Source organism: Ostrea edulis, chromosome 5 (assembly GCF_947568905.1).
Source record: "Ostrea edulis chromosome 5, xbOstEdul1.1, whole genome shotgun sequence".
Taxonomy (NCBI): Eukaryota; Metazoa; Mollusca; class Bivalvia; order Ostreida; family Ostreidae; genus Ostrea; species Ostrea edulis.
Genome location: NC_079168.1, coordinates 8683864 through 8697694, shown reverse-complemented (window position 1 = coordinate 8697694; position 13831 = coordinate 8683864). Strand labels below are relative to the sequence as shown.

The 13831-nt window shown below is 35.1% G+C and overlaps 1 protein-coding gene across 1 annotated transcript in view; it reads left to right on the top strand.

Annotated features, from left to right (window-relative positions):
• Window positions 1-13831, top strand: part of LOC125649172 (rap guanine nucleotide exchange factor 4-like) — an 82946-nt gene that overhangs the window by 54800 nt on the left and 14315 nt on the right. The window contains exons 10-17 of the mRNA XM_048876448.2: window positions 9350-9495; window positions 9939-10015; window positions 10280-10347; window positions 10924-11002; window positions 11215-11327; window positions 11582-11670; window positions 11751-11829; window positions 13190-13340. Coding sequence (XP_048732405.2) covers window positions 9350-9495; window positions 9939-10015; window positions 10280-10347; window positions 10924-11002; window positions 11215-11327; window positions 11582-11670; window positions 11751-11829; window positions 13190-13340 — 802 coding nt within the window. The remainder of the gene's footprint in view (window positions 1-9349; window positions 9496-9938; window positions 10016-10279; window positions 10348-10923; window positions 11003-11214; window positions 11328-11581; window positions 11671-11750; window positions 11830-13189; window positions 13341-13831) is intronic.

The following is a 13831-nucleotide window of genomic DNA, read 5'->3' as shown; positions in this document are numbered from 1 at the left end:
TTAAAAGACAAACATTCACGAGGCATATGAGTTGTAAACATGATAATTGTAGCCTTTTGAAACTTCAACATATAGTAAGAGCTTGGATATCTTTGTCATAGCACAAATGACAGATTTGTGTATGCACATTTTATGTAACCTTGATGAAATTGTTAAAGAGGACCAAGACGTTTATCTTTTGAGGTGTTTCTAACCTACAATTCGTCCGCGTCTTAAAGATTAGACCTTAGACATGTTACAAAAATGGTGCATCATTTATAGCATGTTACAATGTTCAAGGAAGTACGAGATTCAAAATAACAAAGGAGCCATTTTATGTAGAATCTACTGATCTTTAAAACAATTATTTCACTCCACGCGGATCTTAATTTTTTCAGACCATGTTTATCAAAAGAGACACTTATAAATGATTGGCCTTCCACTTTTCGTCTAAACTTAAGGAGGAATATTACATCTTTGTAATGGCTGACTTATTTTAAAACTTAAATGAAAATATAGATATCAGCAATACTTGTATATTTCCTTCTAATAGCCTAGCAAGGTACAGCAGGTTTACTGCTGATCTGTCGACCATGCATGCATTAGAATGTATAGCAAGGGTTTCATTTTTTATTATTTTTTTTTGATTTCTTTCTACTAAAACTGCATTATTTGATGAAATAAGGTAAATTTTAAACTTTTCAATTTCAAAATGCCTCCGCTTATTATTGTACATATCCTCCATTTTCCATCCATATCAGATTTCTCTGGGGTGTCATTCCTCCTTAAATAACAGGGTAAACATTTTTCTAACTCAACAATTTGTACATCTTGTTTGTATAGTGTAAGGATTTGGCTTTTTTTTGTGTTGAAGAGTCTTTGGAGGATGGGAATGACAAGTTGATTATGGACAGATATCTAATGGTGATTGATAAGGCAATTGACGTCTATTGATCAGTCACTGGAGTGAGATCACATCATGTGATGTAATATTCTATGCTGGTGATTGGACATGTTTTATCTTTCTGTTATGTGCTATTGCAATACATCTGTCAAACAGCAGTTAAAAGTCTGACAATCACGATATCTAGTGGTAGATATAGCCCTTACAGGGCAATATTTATACTTATTAAAGTCTGACATATCACGATATCTAGTGGTAGACATATCCCTTATACAGGGCAATATTTATACTTTTTAAAGTCTGACATATCACGATATCTAGTGGTAGATATACATGTATCCCTTACACAAGGCAATATTTACTTATTAAAGTCTGACATATCACAATATCTAGTGGTAGATATATCCCTTATACAGGGCAATATTTACTTATTAAAGTCTGACATATCACGATATCTAGTGGTAGATATATCCCTTATACAAGGCAATATTTACTTATTAAAGTCTGACATATCACAATATTTAGTGGTAGATATATCCCTTATACAGGGCAATATTTACTTATTAAAGTCTGACATATCATGATAGCAATATTTACTTTTTAAAGTCTGACATATCACGATATCTAGTGGTAGATATATCCCTCATACAGGGCAATATTTACTTATTAAAGTCTGATAAAGTCCCTTATACAGAGTAGTTTTTACTTGTTTATTTAATAAATTACCACTCATTCTGAATTGTTCCATAGTGTCAGGATACAGTTGATGTAAAATATCAAACAGATATTGAGTCGAATGTACCGTATTTATTCTTTTCCTTTTAATGAAGGGCTATATTTATATAGTCCAATTTCTTTTTTCTCTTCAGCTTCTCTCCCCCTCCACCCACCCACCCCCCTCCTCTCCCGCCACTTCCTCTTCAGCTTGGTGAATAACTTTTCTGGGTCATATTGTTATCTATCTTGAATATTTTCAGACTCATGTTTAAAATATTTGTAGGATGGCAGAATCACCAGAAGACTTTGTCTTGTACCACTATAACCTGCTTAAATCATTAAAAAAATTCTAATTCTACTTTCATCCTAGTTTATTACTTGTGCAAGAGTTAAAGCCCTTTGCACTACTTAATTTTCTTTATTTTTTCCCCCCATGATGCTTTGAAATTAAAAGAAAACCAACTATTGGTAACAAGGTTGAATTTTATTGCAGTTGACCCACTTTATAGATGGTTTCCCATCGAAACGATTAAGCAAGAGTTATTTCCCATTGGCCGCCATATTGTAGGTTAACATGCCCGGATTCCTTCATTATTCAACCAAAATCAGCCTTGTTGTTCTGGTCACTGAGGTGGAGATAAACTGTTTTTCTTAATAATATACATTTGTTAATGCATCTTTTACTTCATAATTGCAGTATTGCAAAGATTTTCCCCCATATATTTCTGCTTTACATGTTTGAAATTGATTGCCCAAAGAGGAAAATCCACCAGTTTGACCTACAAGATGGCGGCCAAGGGGAATAACTCGGGGTCAAAATACGTCATACGAAAACCATCTATACTGGTCATTTGCACAGAATTACTGCTGTAATATTTGCTGATGTAGCTTATGTAAATCGATCCTCTTCTACCTTACAACAGTTATATCCCTTTATTTGGATATTTTAGGCTTTACTTTCAGCATATTGATATGAAATTCAATGTAATGTATAAATGTATCTTTCTATAGTAAGATTGACTTTCATAAATACAGTTAACACTGTTACATGGATTAAGATTTTTTTTTATAAAATTAAATTCCACTATTATAGTAAGGAAATGGTAATTGCGACATGTATTGCTTTAAGAATATATACTCTTACAATGCTTATTCTAATGGAAGATACCATTAAGCCCACAAAATTGCCAGAAATTTATCGAGAGCAAAGATAACCAGGTTTACGACATGACTGACATTTGATGGGCATCAGCAAGATTTTGAATGACCGTAACTTTAGAATGAAACAGAGAGTTACAGAAGTGAGAGGTCAAGGTCATATAGGCCTACTTGTATGGAAAAAAATATTTTTCACTATTGATGTTAAACATTAAAAATAATAAACTCATTTAATGGTGAACTTAAAGCCTCTTAATTTTGCAGTCACAAATTTAACTTTTAGATCACACATTTTACCTAAAAGAATACTTGAAATGTGATATATAATAAACTTTGTAAAATTACAAAACAAATAATAAACTCTCTAAAATGAGCCTCTGTGATAGGGTAGGGTGGTCTAATTCTGACCACCTGGGTAATTTTGACCAATGGTGTTTTACTTCAGTTAAAGACCAAGAAAATAAGCTTCACATTGGATGCTAAAAATTGATAGACATTTAGTTACTAGTCTTTGTGTATACCTTATCTATCTTATCTGGGGATCTAGGCACCCGTGCAATCTTTTTATGCTTACCGCTTAATCCAACTAGAGAGGGAATTTTCATGTAGAGATAGTCATACAATAATAGTAGTAAATTTTGCATACAATTACATCAATTATAATGGAATATAGTAGGTTATGCTTAGGAATGGGTACGATTGATAATAATTATTATGGATTGTTAGAATATAATTTACACAGACATCGATTTTATGCTAAACAGATTAATTATGAGTAAATACATTGTACATTAATGAAATTTTGTTTACACTCAGTTGAAAATTTATAAGCGTAATTTTCCCTTGAAACATGGTGACAAAAGTGCATGTAACTGCAATCTAATTAAAATTAGATGTTAGATCCGCTCGCGTATTTGCATACATATGTATGCGAGTACGCGAGCGGATCTGGCATCTAATTTTGATTAGATTGATGTAACTGTCAACTTATCGGAAGAGAAGTAACTTAGCAGATAAGGGCTCTTTCTTGCGTATAATGGTTGGAATTAGGATCCAGAGGAAGAACGAACTCTTCGTCTGGGCCAGTTATCGAAGGAACTGTCGGAAAATCCGAATGTCCTGACTGTTTTTGTAGGCCATGCGTTATGGACGAGTCACACAGACAACTTTGGTAACCAGAGAATTCTGGTGTGCTGTCCAGAAAAACTCATTCAAACTGAATAAAACTTTCTGAGCAGTTTTGGAATTTATACATGTATTCATCACGGGGCGTGGGACGATGATCGGTACATCAACAGTACATAGCCAGAAAATCTACCGCAGTACGCAGGAACTCCCGTCAGAAACTGTATGTTTGACAGTCCATCGTTGGATACCAGGTATCTGACAGAGGCAGTCAAATTGATACAAAGAAAACTTAGGATAAAGAATGTTCTGCCTAATTTTTCAATGGCTAACGTTCGATCTCATTTATATATTAAGATGAATTTATCGAGCTTTAATTTTTACATGTTTGATTCATTAGATTTAATTATCAACGTTTCGATTAACTTGCACAAGAAAAATGACTCCCATGAATTTTTCAATCTTACAAAAACGTACAGGTAATGCAGGTAACGCAGATAACATCCTGTATTTGGGACGGTGTTTCCTCGGGCTCGGGGCTTCACACCTGCCTTAAATTAGCTCCACCCCGCACTTAACTTACTTGAGGAAAACCGACCGGTTGAAAACTTCGGCCTTTAATTATTTCATTGCATCATGCAATTTTCTGGGAAATAAAATATTTTTCCATATCTTTTGTGAATGTATGATCTTAATTTTTTGTGAAACTTTTTAAACACATTAGACAGTAGATTTTGATCATTAAAAATGAAAAACAGATTTTGAGCGGAAGTCATGAATCATGAGTCCCTTTATCCGATAAGATCAGGTGTAATTAAACCAACCAATAATGTTTACAAACGCATCCTATTGACTGCAATATTAACTACTTACCATGATAAAGTAAAAATGTGTGTTTTGTCACCTGAAACAGTTCTTCCTTAAATTATGTTGATTCTCATTTGTAGATTTTTTACAAGTATTATTGCAGACAAAGACAATGACCCACATTTCTACAGTTGCTTCCCTTGCAACAAATAGTGCATTGTCATGTTTACCATGTCAATTAACATTTTTTTATTATGCTGAGTCGTAACAGGTTAATGTATTACATCTATTCAAAAGCAAGATTTTGTCTAACTTTCAAAATCAGTGGCAGATTTAAGGGGGTGCAACTGGCGCGCACCCCCCTCCTTAAAATTTCTTGTTTAGAAAATGGTGAACGATAAAAGAAGCAATAATTTCTTCCACTCTCAGAGAAATAAATGACAAAATCTTTTGATTTTTTGAATAACTTTTATTTGGAGAACTTGTGTTTTTCCCAAAAACCCTAAAAATTTGCATCATTTTATTAATTTCACCTTATTAAACATGACAGAAAATAGTAAAAATGACTATATAGGAGACATATTTCAAGCCCTATAATATCTGTAAAATCCTGGAGCTTCCGGTGGCTTCACCCCCTGGGCCCCCACCAGGGCTTCGCCAGACCCCCTGCCTCATAAAGTTCGCCCCCCCCCCCCACTCAATTGCAATTCCTGGATCCACCCCTGAAAATGTATATTTCATCAAATCGTAGGGATGGGGGAGGGGTGAGGTTTGCTGTTGGACTTACAAGTAAATGCCCACTAACTCAGCCATAAATCTACAAGTACAAGCTTCTAAAATGTTTGAAATATACAAATCTGAGAGAACAGCTCTTATTTTCGGCTGTATGTAATACATAGTTAACATTGATTTCTATCTAATTTAGACGAAATGGTACTAAACAATTTACAAGGAAATGAACCTTATTGACACTTGTTTACAGAATTGTTTACAGAAAACAGGATGAAATCAATTCATGTGATAATATAAAATGTATATGTAATTGTGTACTTATAAAAAATTGCAATTTAAACTCTAATGCAAATTTAAGGACACAAAATTTTAGTTTTAGATGAAATCACAAGTTAAAAACCCAAGATAGATTTGAAGAGAAAGGTTACACTACATTGAGTGCGATTCCATTTTGAATCCTGTTCAGTACTGGCACCTATCAAGGTTACACTACATTGAGTGCGATTCCATTTTGAATCCTGTTCAGTACTGGCACCTATCAAGGTTACACTACATTGAGTGCGATTCCATTTTGAATCCTGTTCAGTACTGGCACCTATCAAGGTTACACTACATTGAGTGCGATTCCATTTTGAATCCTGTTCAGTACTGGCACCTATCATGTCCAGCTCCATACATGAGTGTAACAATTTCTAACGTAGAGATGGTGAAATGACAAGTTCAAAGTTCAATTGCAACAAAAATTGCCACTGAATTAGCAGGCAGTAAGAGGATATAAGAATTGCGTACCGACAGGAATTCATCAAGGAAAATATTTGCACATGCACATATAAGGGGGGGGGGGGGGGGGGGTGTTGTTCAGTGCACTTTTTGGTTAGAACTGAGAACTCTTGACTGTCCTTTAATATCATTTGTCACTCAATGTGGCTCAGGTGAATAATTGTTACACAGACATAATCATTGCCTATGGTGTGAAATGGTAACAATTTTAAAAATGTCATTGATTTCTCAGATTTCAGGGTAGAGATAGAAACTAATCATGTCGGTAGAGCACCTGACTGGAGATTCAGGGGGCCTGGGTTTGAATCCCGGTCCTGGAGATTCAGGGGGCCTGGGTTTGAATCCCGGTCCTGGAGATTCAGGGGGCCTGGGTTTGAATCCCGGTCCTGGAGATGTAGGGGGCCTGGGTTTGAATCTCGGTCCTGGTCTGTTGCATTTTCTTCCTTCCATTAACATTTAGTACCATTGACCACCCCTGGACTTGCAGGTGAAAGTCCTGCTAGAGGCAAAAAGAATCTGGGCTGTGTGTCTTTGAGGGCCAAGACATTTAAGGAGGGAGGAATGTGGTGGTCAGACGAGATTGATCACCAATGGCCAGATAGCTCAGTGGTTAGAGCACCTGACTAGTAATGCAGGGGGGACCATCACCGTCCATCCATAAATTTTCTCCTTTCCTATATTACATTTGGTGCTGTAGACATGAGCCCCTGGAACTTAGACAAGTGAAAATATCATTCAGCCCATAAGGTGTGAAGACTTTTAAGGAGGGATGAATGTGGCAGTCAGACAGATTCGATCAGTTAGCTCAGTTGGTAGAACACCTGACTGGAGATTCAGGTCTGGTCTGGTCTGTTGCATTTTCTCCCTTCCTTTTACAATTGGAAATATTGAAAAAATAAATTAATGATAAAGAAGCTGTCAGAAGCCGTGGTTCTATTACATCTTTTAAATCAGCATATTTGCAGCATATACTCAAATAAGTGATCTATAGATATGTATATGTTTATTTTTATACCCCCCGCAACAAGTTGTGGGGGGGGGGGTATACTGGAATCGGGATGTCCGTCTGTCTGTCCGTCCGTCCGTCTGTAGACGCAATGGTTTCCGGGCTCTAAAGCATTATTCTTTCCACCTACCGTCACCATATCATATATATGGACTACCCATGGGATGAAGATGTTCCCTACCGATTTTGGGGTCCAAAGGTCAAGCGCACTGGACATCGAAGTAGCAATATGGTTTCTGGGCTCTAAAGCGTTATCCTTTCCACCTACAGTCACCATATCATACATATGGACTACCCATGGGATGAAGATGTTCCCTATCGATTTTGGGGTCAAAAGGTCAAAGGTCAAGCGCACTGCAGGACATTGAAGTAGCAATATGGTTCGGTTTGTCATGCCATTTGTTTTTTACACTCAGAAAAGAGGTAGTTTATACCTATTACCAACACCCTTTGGGAGATTGGGGTAAGCAGGGGGTATTCTTAGTGAGCATTGCTCACAGTACCTCTTGTTTTTCCCAGTGATATCGTGTGTATATTTAATGTATATATTTTATATTATGTTACCTATTTTTCGATTCTCTCATTTATCTGTCTGTGAATATGTTTTACACAGGACCACAATGTAAACTAGTCATTTGTACTAATTGTGCTATCCTGTCTAAATAAAAGAATTTATTATAATTACCGATGTGGACACAATCTTATATATAGAGATCAAGGGTGGGGAAAGGTTGACATATTCACATACTCTGTTACATCATGATCCTATTTTACTGAAGAAAAAATTCCTTAGGGACATGTATTTGTTATTTACTTAGTAGACATCAGAGATTGACATCACATATATATTTCAGGTCATTACACGGGATCATTAGAAAATATCCTGTAATGATATTTGATCAGAATTAGATACATTATATAGTAAATTTTCTGTGTATTGTGCTGACAGAATAAATCTAGACGTACAATATTTCATTTGAAGTGACATGTAAAAATAATGCACCCCAATATTCACGGGGGTTACTCACATGTGCGGAATTTTGAAAAACATAATGTTTAAGACTATTCAAAGTTTTCTTTAATGTTGAATTAAAACATGGATGCTAAAGGCATCAGACTCAACAGAAAAATTCCATTTATTTTGATGGGGTCCTTGCTGTTCAGTATGAAATGATGTCCACTCTGTCATAAAGATCTTTGTATAGAGAGTTTTAATGATATGTATATAGATAATTCTATACCCAGGGGAGGTATATTGTCTCATAAGATTTCTTGATGACATCTCGGCCGGATCACACAGATAAATTTATTTTTACATGTCACTTCAAATGAAATATTCAATGTGTAGACCCACAGATCAAAATATTCAATGTGTAGACCCACAGATCAAAATATTCAATGTGTGGATCCATAGATCAAAATAATGTGTGGACACACAGATCAAAATATTCAATGTGTAGACCCACAGATCAAAATATTCAATGTGTGGATCCACAGATCAAAATATTCAATGTGTGGACCCACAGATCAAAATATTCAATGTGTGGATCCACAGATCAAAATATTCATTGTATGGATCCACAGATCAAAATATTCAATGTGTGGACCCACAGATCAAAATATTCAATGTGTGGACCCACAGATCAAAATATTCAATGTGTGGATCCACAGATCAAAATATTCATTGTATGGATCCACAGATCAAAATATTCAATGTATGGATCCATAGATCAAAATATTCAATGTGTGGACCCACAGATCAAAATATTCATTGTATGGATCCACAGATCAAAATATTCAATGTGTGGACCCACAGATCAAAATATTCAATGTGTAGACCCACAGATCAAAATATTCAATGTGTGGACCCACAGATCAAAATATTTAATGTGTGGATCCATAGATCAAAATATTTAATGTTGCATTTAGATACTGAAATGGATACTAATAGTTTTAAAGTCCTATTAAACTCTTATTATAGAGCTCCCTCCATATAAATCAGAATGCCATTATCATAGTAAATGATTTCTGCATCAAAATCACATAATACACATGTACATGCTTATACAAAACTCGGAAACTCAGTAATTTATGAATAAATGGTGTGATTTTATGAACTTTCGATAATTTGTATTTTTCAGGCCACAAGACAGGACCTTGGATGACCTTGAGATAATCTACGAGGAATTGCTTCACATCAAGGCTCTTTCTCATCTCTCCACGAGTGTCAAGCGGGAGTTAGCCAGTGTTCTCGTGTTCGAATCCCACGCCAAGGCAGGCACAGTGTGTATGTATTCCTACTGCGGAGGATAGCACCTAGAACTACATGTATATACATGTATATTATCTAGGACCAAAAAATTGATGCAAACAATTTTACTCAAATTGATTTAGTTTATCCTATTGCTCGCTTTTTTTAATGTTGATTTTGAATTGAAATGGCTTGTATACCTGTAATTAGGAAAAAACTCTTGATGGCAATGCAAATTTGAACTCGCATATTAGAGATTGCAAAGGCTAAAATGTTATTTGTGTCCATGTATACGTACATGTATTAGATTGCATTCATTTTAACTGTCAGTGGGTTCACATTAACTATGTCTATTTAAAGTCAAATATCAGATTTGCCATTTTGATTTCATTGAAAAATATGAATATCATTTGCCCAAATTGATGATAAATTGTATATATTGGGTGCTGTCTTATTCGATTTCTTTCTTTTGCTGTCAGTGTTTAACCAGGGTGATGAAGGGAAATCTTGGTACATTATCCTGAAAGGTTCAGTCAATGTCGTCATTTACGGCAAGGTCTGTATTCATTCTGTGGCCAAGGATTAAAACAAAGAAATAAAACTGAGCACTGCTCTCCTTCAGATAGAATTGCTTGTCACATTAGGTCATTTCAAGAGAGATAACTCTTGCAAGCGGCAGTACTATTTTTTTCAATCAGTGCAGTTGTTACAGTACTGAGTAAATTCACAACTAAAGTTTCACTTTTAAAAAAATCGGAACGAAATCTTTCTCATGAAAGTACAAGCTAAGAGTATACTATTAATGTATTGATATTTTTAGGGAGCAGTTTGCACTCTTCACGAAGGAGATGATTTTGGGAAGCTGGCTTTGCTTAATGATGCTCCAAGGTAAATTTATAATACATCAATATTTACCCGTCTACAGTGAAACATATACCGGTATATCCTGGTGTATTTTCATTTTCAAACTTTCAATCTGACATGAAACATTCATAGTATTTTACTTGTGACTTAATTAATAATTGTTTGTTGAAAACCCCTACCTTCTAATTCATATCTATTCATAATAGTCATAGATAAAGGTTTAGAATATACATATGAATGTTTGAAAATAAAGATTAAATCTACTCTTTGGAGACAACTGGGAATTCAATGTATAAACATTTTCTCAGAATGTTATGTCTTATGAATCAGCTGTTTCATGATCTGTAATACATTAAAGACCCTAGCTTATCTTATCCAACAATGTTTTTCAAAAAACATCATAATGAAAAAACGTGGCGTCACCTTTTGCATATTTGTAAAAAAAAAAACTAGGAACGGCTCATTTAATTTATGAAACATCGTTAGAGTTGTAGATATTTCAATCTGGTAGATTTTCCATTACAGCGAACACCACAACAAAAATTCTTGATGTCATTAATCAGTTATCTTCAATTCATTCTGCATCGTTCTAATTTACAGGGCAGCCACCATTGTTTTACGGGAAGACAATTGCCATTTCCTCAGAGTTGACAAAGAGGATTTTAACAGGATATTGAGGGTAAAAAAAATTGTGTATTTTCAGTTATGGATAAATTCAAAAACAATTTTTTTAAGAATAGATATCCAAGAATTGGAAGAACGGTGATTGAAGAGTGGGACACAGGGTTGTTAGGAAATTTACAGTTGTCCAATCAGTGAGATTGACATAAACTGGGTTAGGTTTTTTTTGTTATTTGAATTTTTATATTTTCCTTGAATGACCTTCTCCAGGATGTTGAGGCAAACACTGTGAGATTAAAGGAACATGGTCAAGATGTCTTGGTCCTGGAAAAGATTCCCACAAAATCACAAGCAGCAGACGGAACTATGCAATCCAACTACAAGTAAGAATGCCTCATACCTCATAATGGTACTTATCTTAACTACATACATGTTTTTACTGAAATTCATTAACTAGTAAGTCTGCATGCGTTTGGAGACAGATTTAAAAAAGAATTCCTTCTCAGGTAAATGGTTTCCTATGCAAAAGATTCTCTATATGTATCAATTTGCACTTTGAAGTAGCCTGACAGATTTTCAGACAGTATACAAGAAAATAAGATTATTTTTTTAACCACGGAGTCTTGCTATTTTACAGGTATTCGGTCATGGCCGGCACTCCAGAGAAGATGTTGGAGCACCTGCTGGAGACGAGACTAGACAACACCAAATCCGAGGAGACCACAGGTAGACCTCACACAATGCTTTAGTTGATTGTAGAGATTAGGAATACAGATTTCTGATGGAGAATTTTGCTGTATTTTCAGACAGTTTTCTGGAAGACTTCCTGCTAACACATGTGATATTTATGCCAACAGAAAAGCTTTGTCCAGCCTTGCTTTCATAGTATCCTTATAAAACTGAAACCACATTTAATGTACTGATCCTTGCATCTTGTAAAACCAAACTGTGCTTTTATTAAAGAAATAATCGTATATACTCGCCTATAAGTCGATTCGCCTATAAGTCAGTTGTATAGTTTTAGGTTACTTTGGAGGGAATTGCCATTGACCCATTTATAAGTCAGTCTTGCTTTTTTTCAAGAATTGGTTGACAATTTCAAATCAATGCTCTAATGTTTTTACCTGTGTTTCAAATAATATTTTGAGAAATGCGCCGATATTTGATATTTTTTCCCCAACAAATCAATTTCATGTCAATACTCTTATTATGATATTTTGGGATATGACATCGATAGTTCACTTTTTATTCTCAGCAAATTAAACAGTTTTTATTTTGTTTATTTCGTCCTTGTTTTTGTTGTTTAAAAAATACTAGGCTATACATTACGCCGTTCAGAAAAATACTAATCTTCTTTGGACACTCCTGTAAGTCGGACATAGAGTTTGGGATCAAAATTTAACTCCAAAAAATCCAACTTATAGGCGTGTATATACGGTACAGTGTAAATGCGCATATGGTATTCACATTAAGAGAAAAAAAGACTCGAAAACTAACTGAAAGTATCATTGTTTTCCTCGACTAGATCATAGATCAGAAAGTATGTCTCTTTGTCTGCAAATTTAACATTGGTCGTATAATTCTTTAACAATGAAAGATAGAGATTTCGTAGTTGGTGAACTTAAAGGTCAATGCAATGACATCTTAAGGTTAAGGTCATTCATTAAGGTCAATGTCAAATTGCTGTATTTGAACTTGACCATGCTTAGAGGCCTAACATTTCTCAAACTAATCTTGTTTTAGTCTAAACTCTGTTATATCTAAAATAAACAAAACAGATCTTTAAGTTATTTTCTTTCTCTCTCTGAATCAATATAAGCAATAACTAGTCATGACTTGGATCATTTGGAACTAGAAATTCCTCTATTTAGTTCCTCTTCTTATGAATTTAAAGTTGAATTTACTTTCTGTGAAGCACTTTTCCCTTAGGCCAAAAAAAATTAATCAATAGTTTCTCAGGTCCTGCCGCATCCGTTCAAAAGGTACCACATGATTTGTTTTTCAATTCTTTTTCGGCCTTACACTGTGCAAATTATTTCACCATGTCTCAGAGTCATGTAAGTAAAGTTTCTGTGAAGTATACTGAACAAGTTCTGAGTCGTGCAGGAAGTAATTTTTTCTAACACAGTACAAGTTCTGAGTCGTGTAAGAGTAGTTTCCGTGAAGTAATTTTCTGTAACACAGTACAAATTCTGGATGTTTAAGTGTAGTTCCTGTGAAGTAATTTTTCCTAACACCGTATAAGTTATGACGCCAAGTCTCTAAAGACAGAAGAACAGGATGCTGGAGATTATGGAGTGACACAAAAAAGGAGTGTTATACAGTTTGTACAGGAATGGAACAACCTGGCACAGGACATCTTCAACGAAGATGAACAAACCCAAACGTTCTTACAGGTCGGTATAGGGCTGTATCCATCTTGTGTAATGATATAAACCATTTAAGGAATTACTTTAGTTCTGGGGCAAATTATATGAGTATAACCTGGTTTGGGTCAGTTTATGCTTTATAATCCGCAAAGTGGATTATAAAAAAGCGTAAACTGACCCAAACCAGGTTATACTCGTATAACTTGCCCCAGAATTTAATTTAATGCAAGAGACAAAGATGCTAACCTTTGTTTATCAAAATGTACATAAACTCGGAAAAATACAAGTCAACTAAGCCGCACAATGATTCACTTAGGAACAGCGACACAAAGCATCTAGCTGTGAAGCCGAAGGTCGCCATCTTTAATCTTAGTTCTACGGAGCCTAGCCATTTATCAAAATATTGTACATCGAAAGTGAAGTTTATCATGATAGAAAATATGTGTAGACTATGCAAGCAATGCGTATTTCGCTGCCCTTTAGAGATAGAGATCGACTTTTAAAGTCGCTCATCTCCG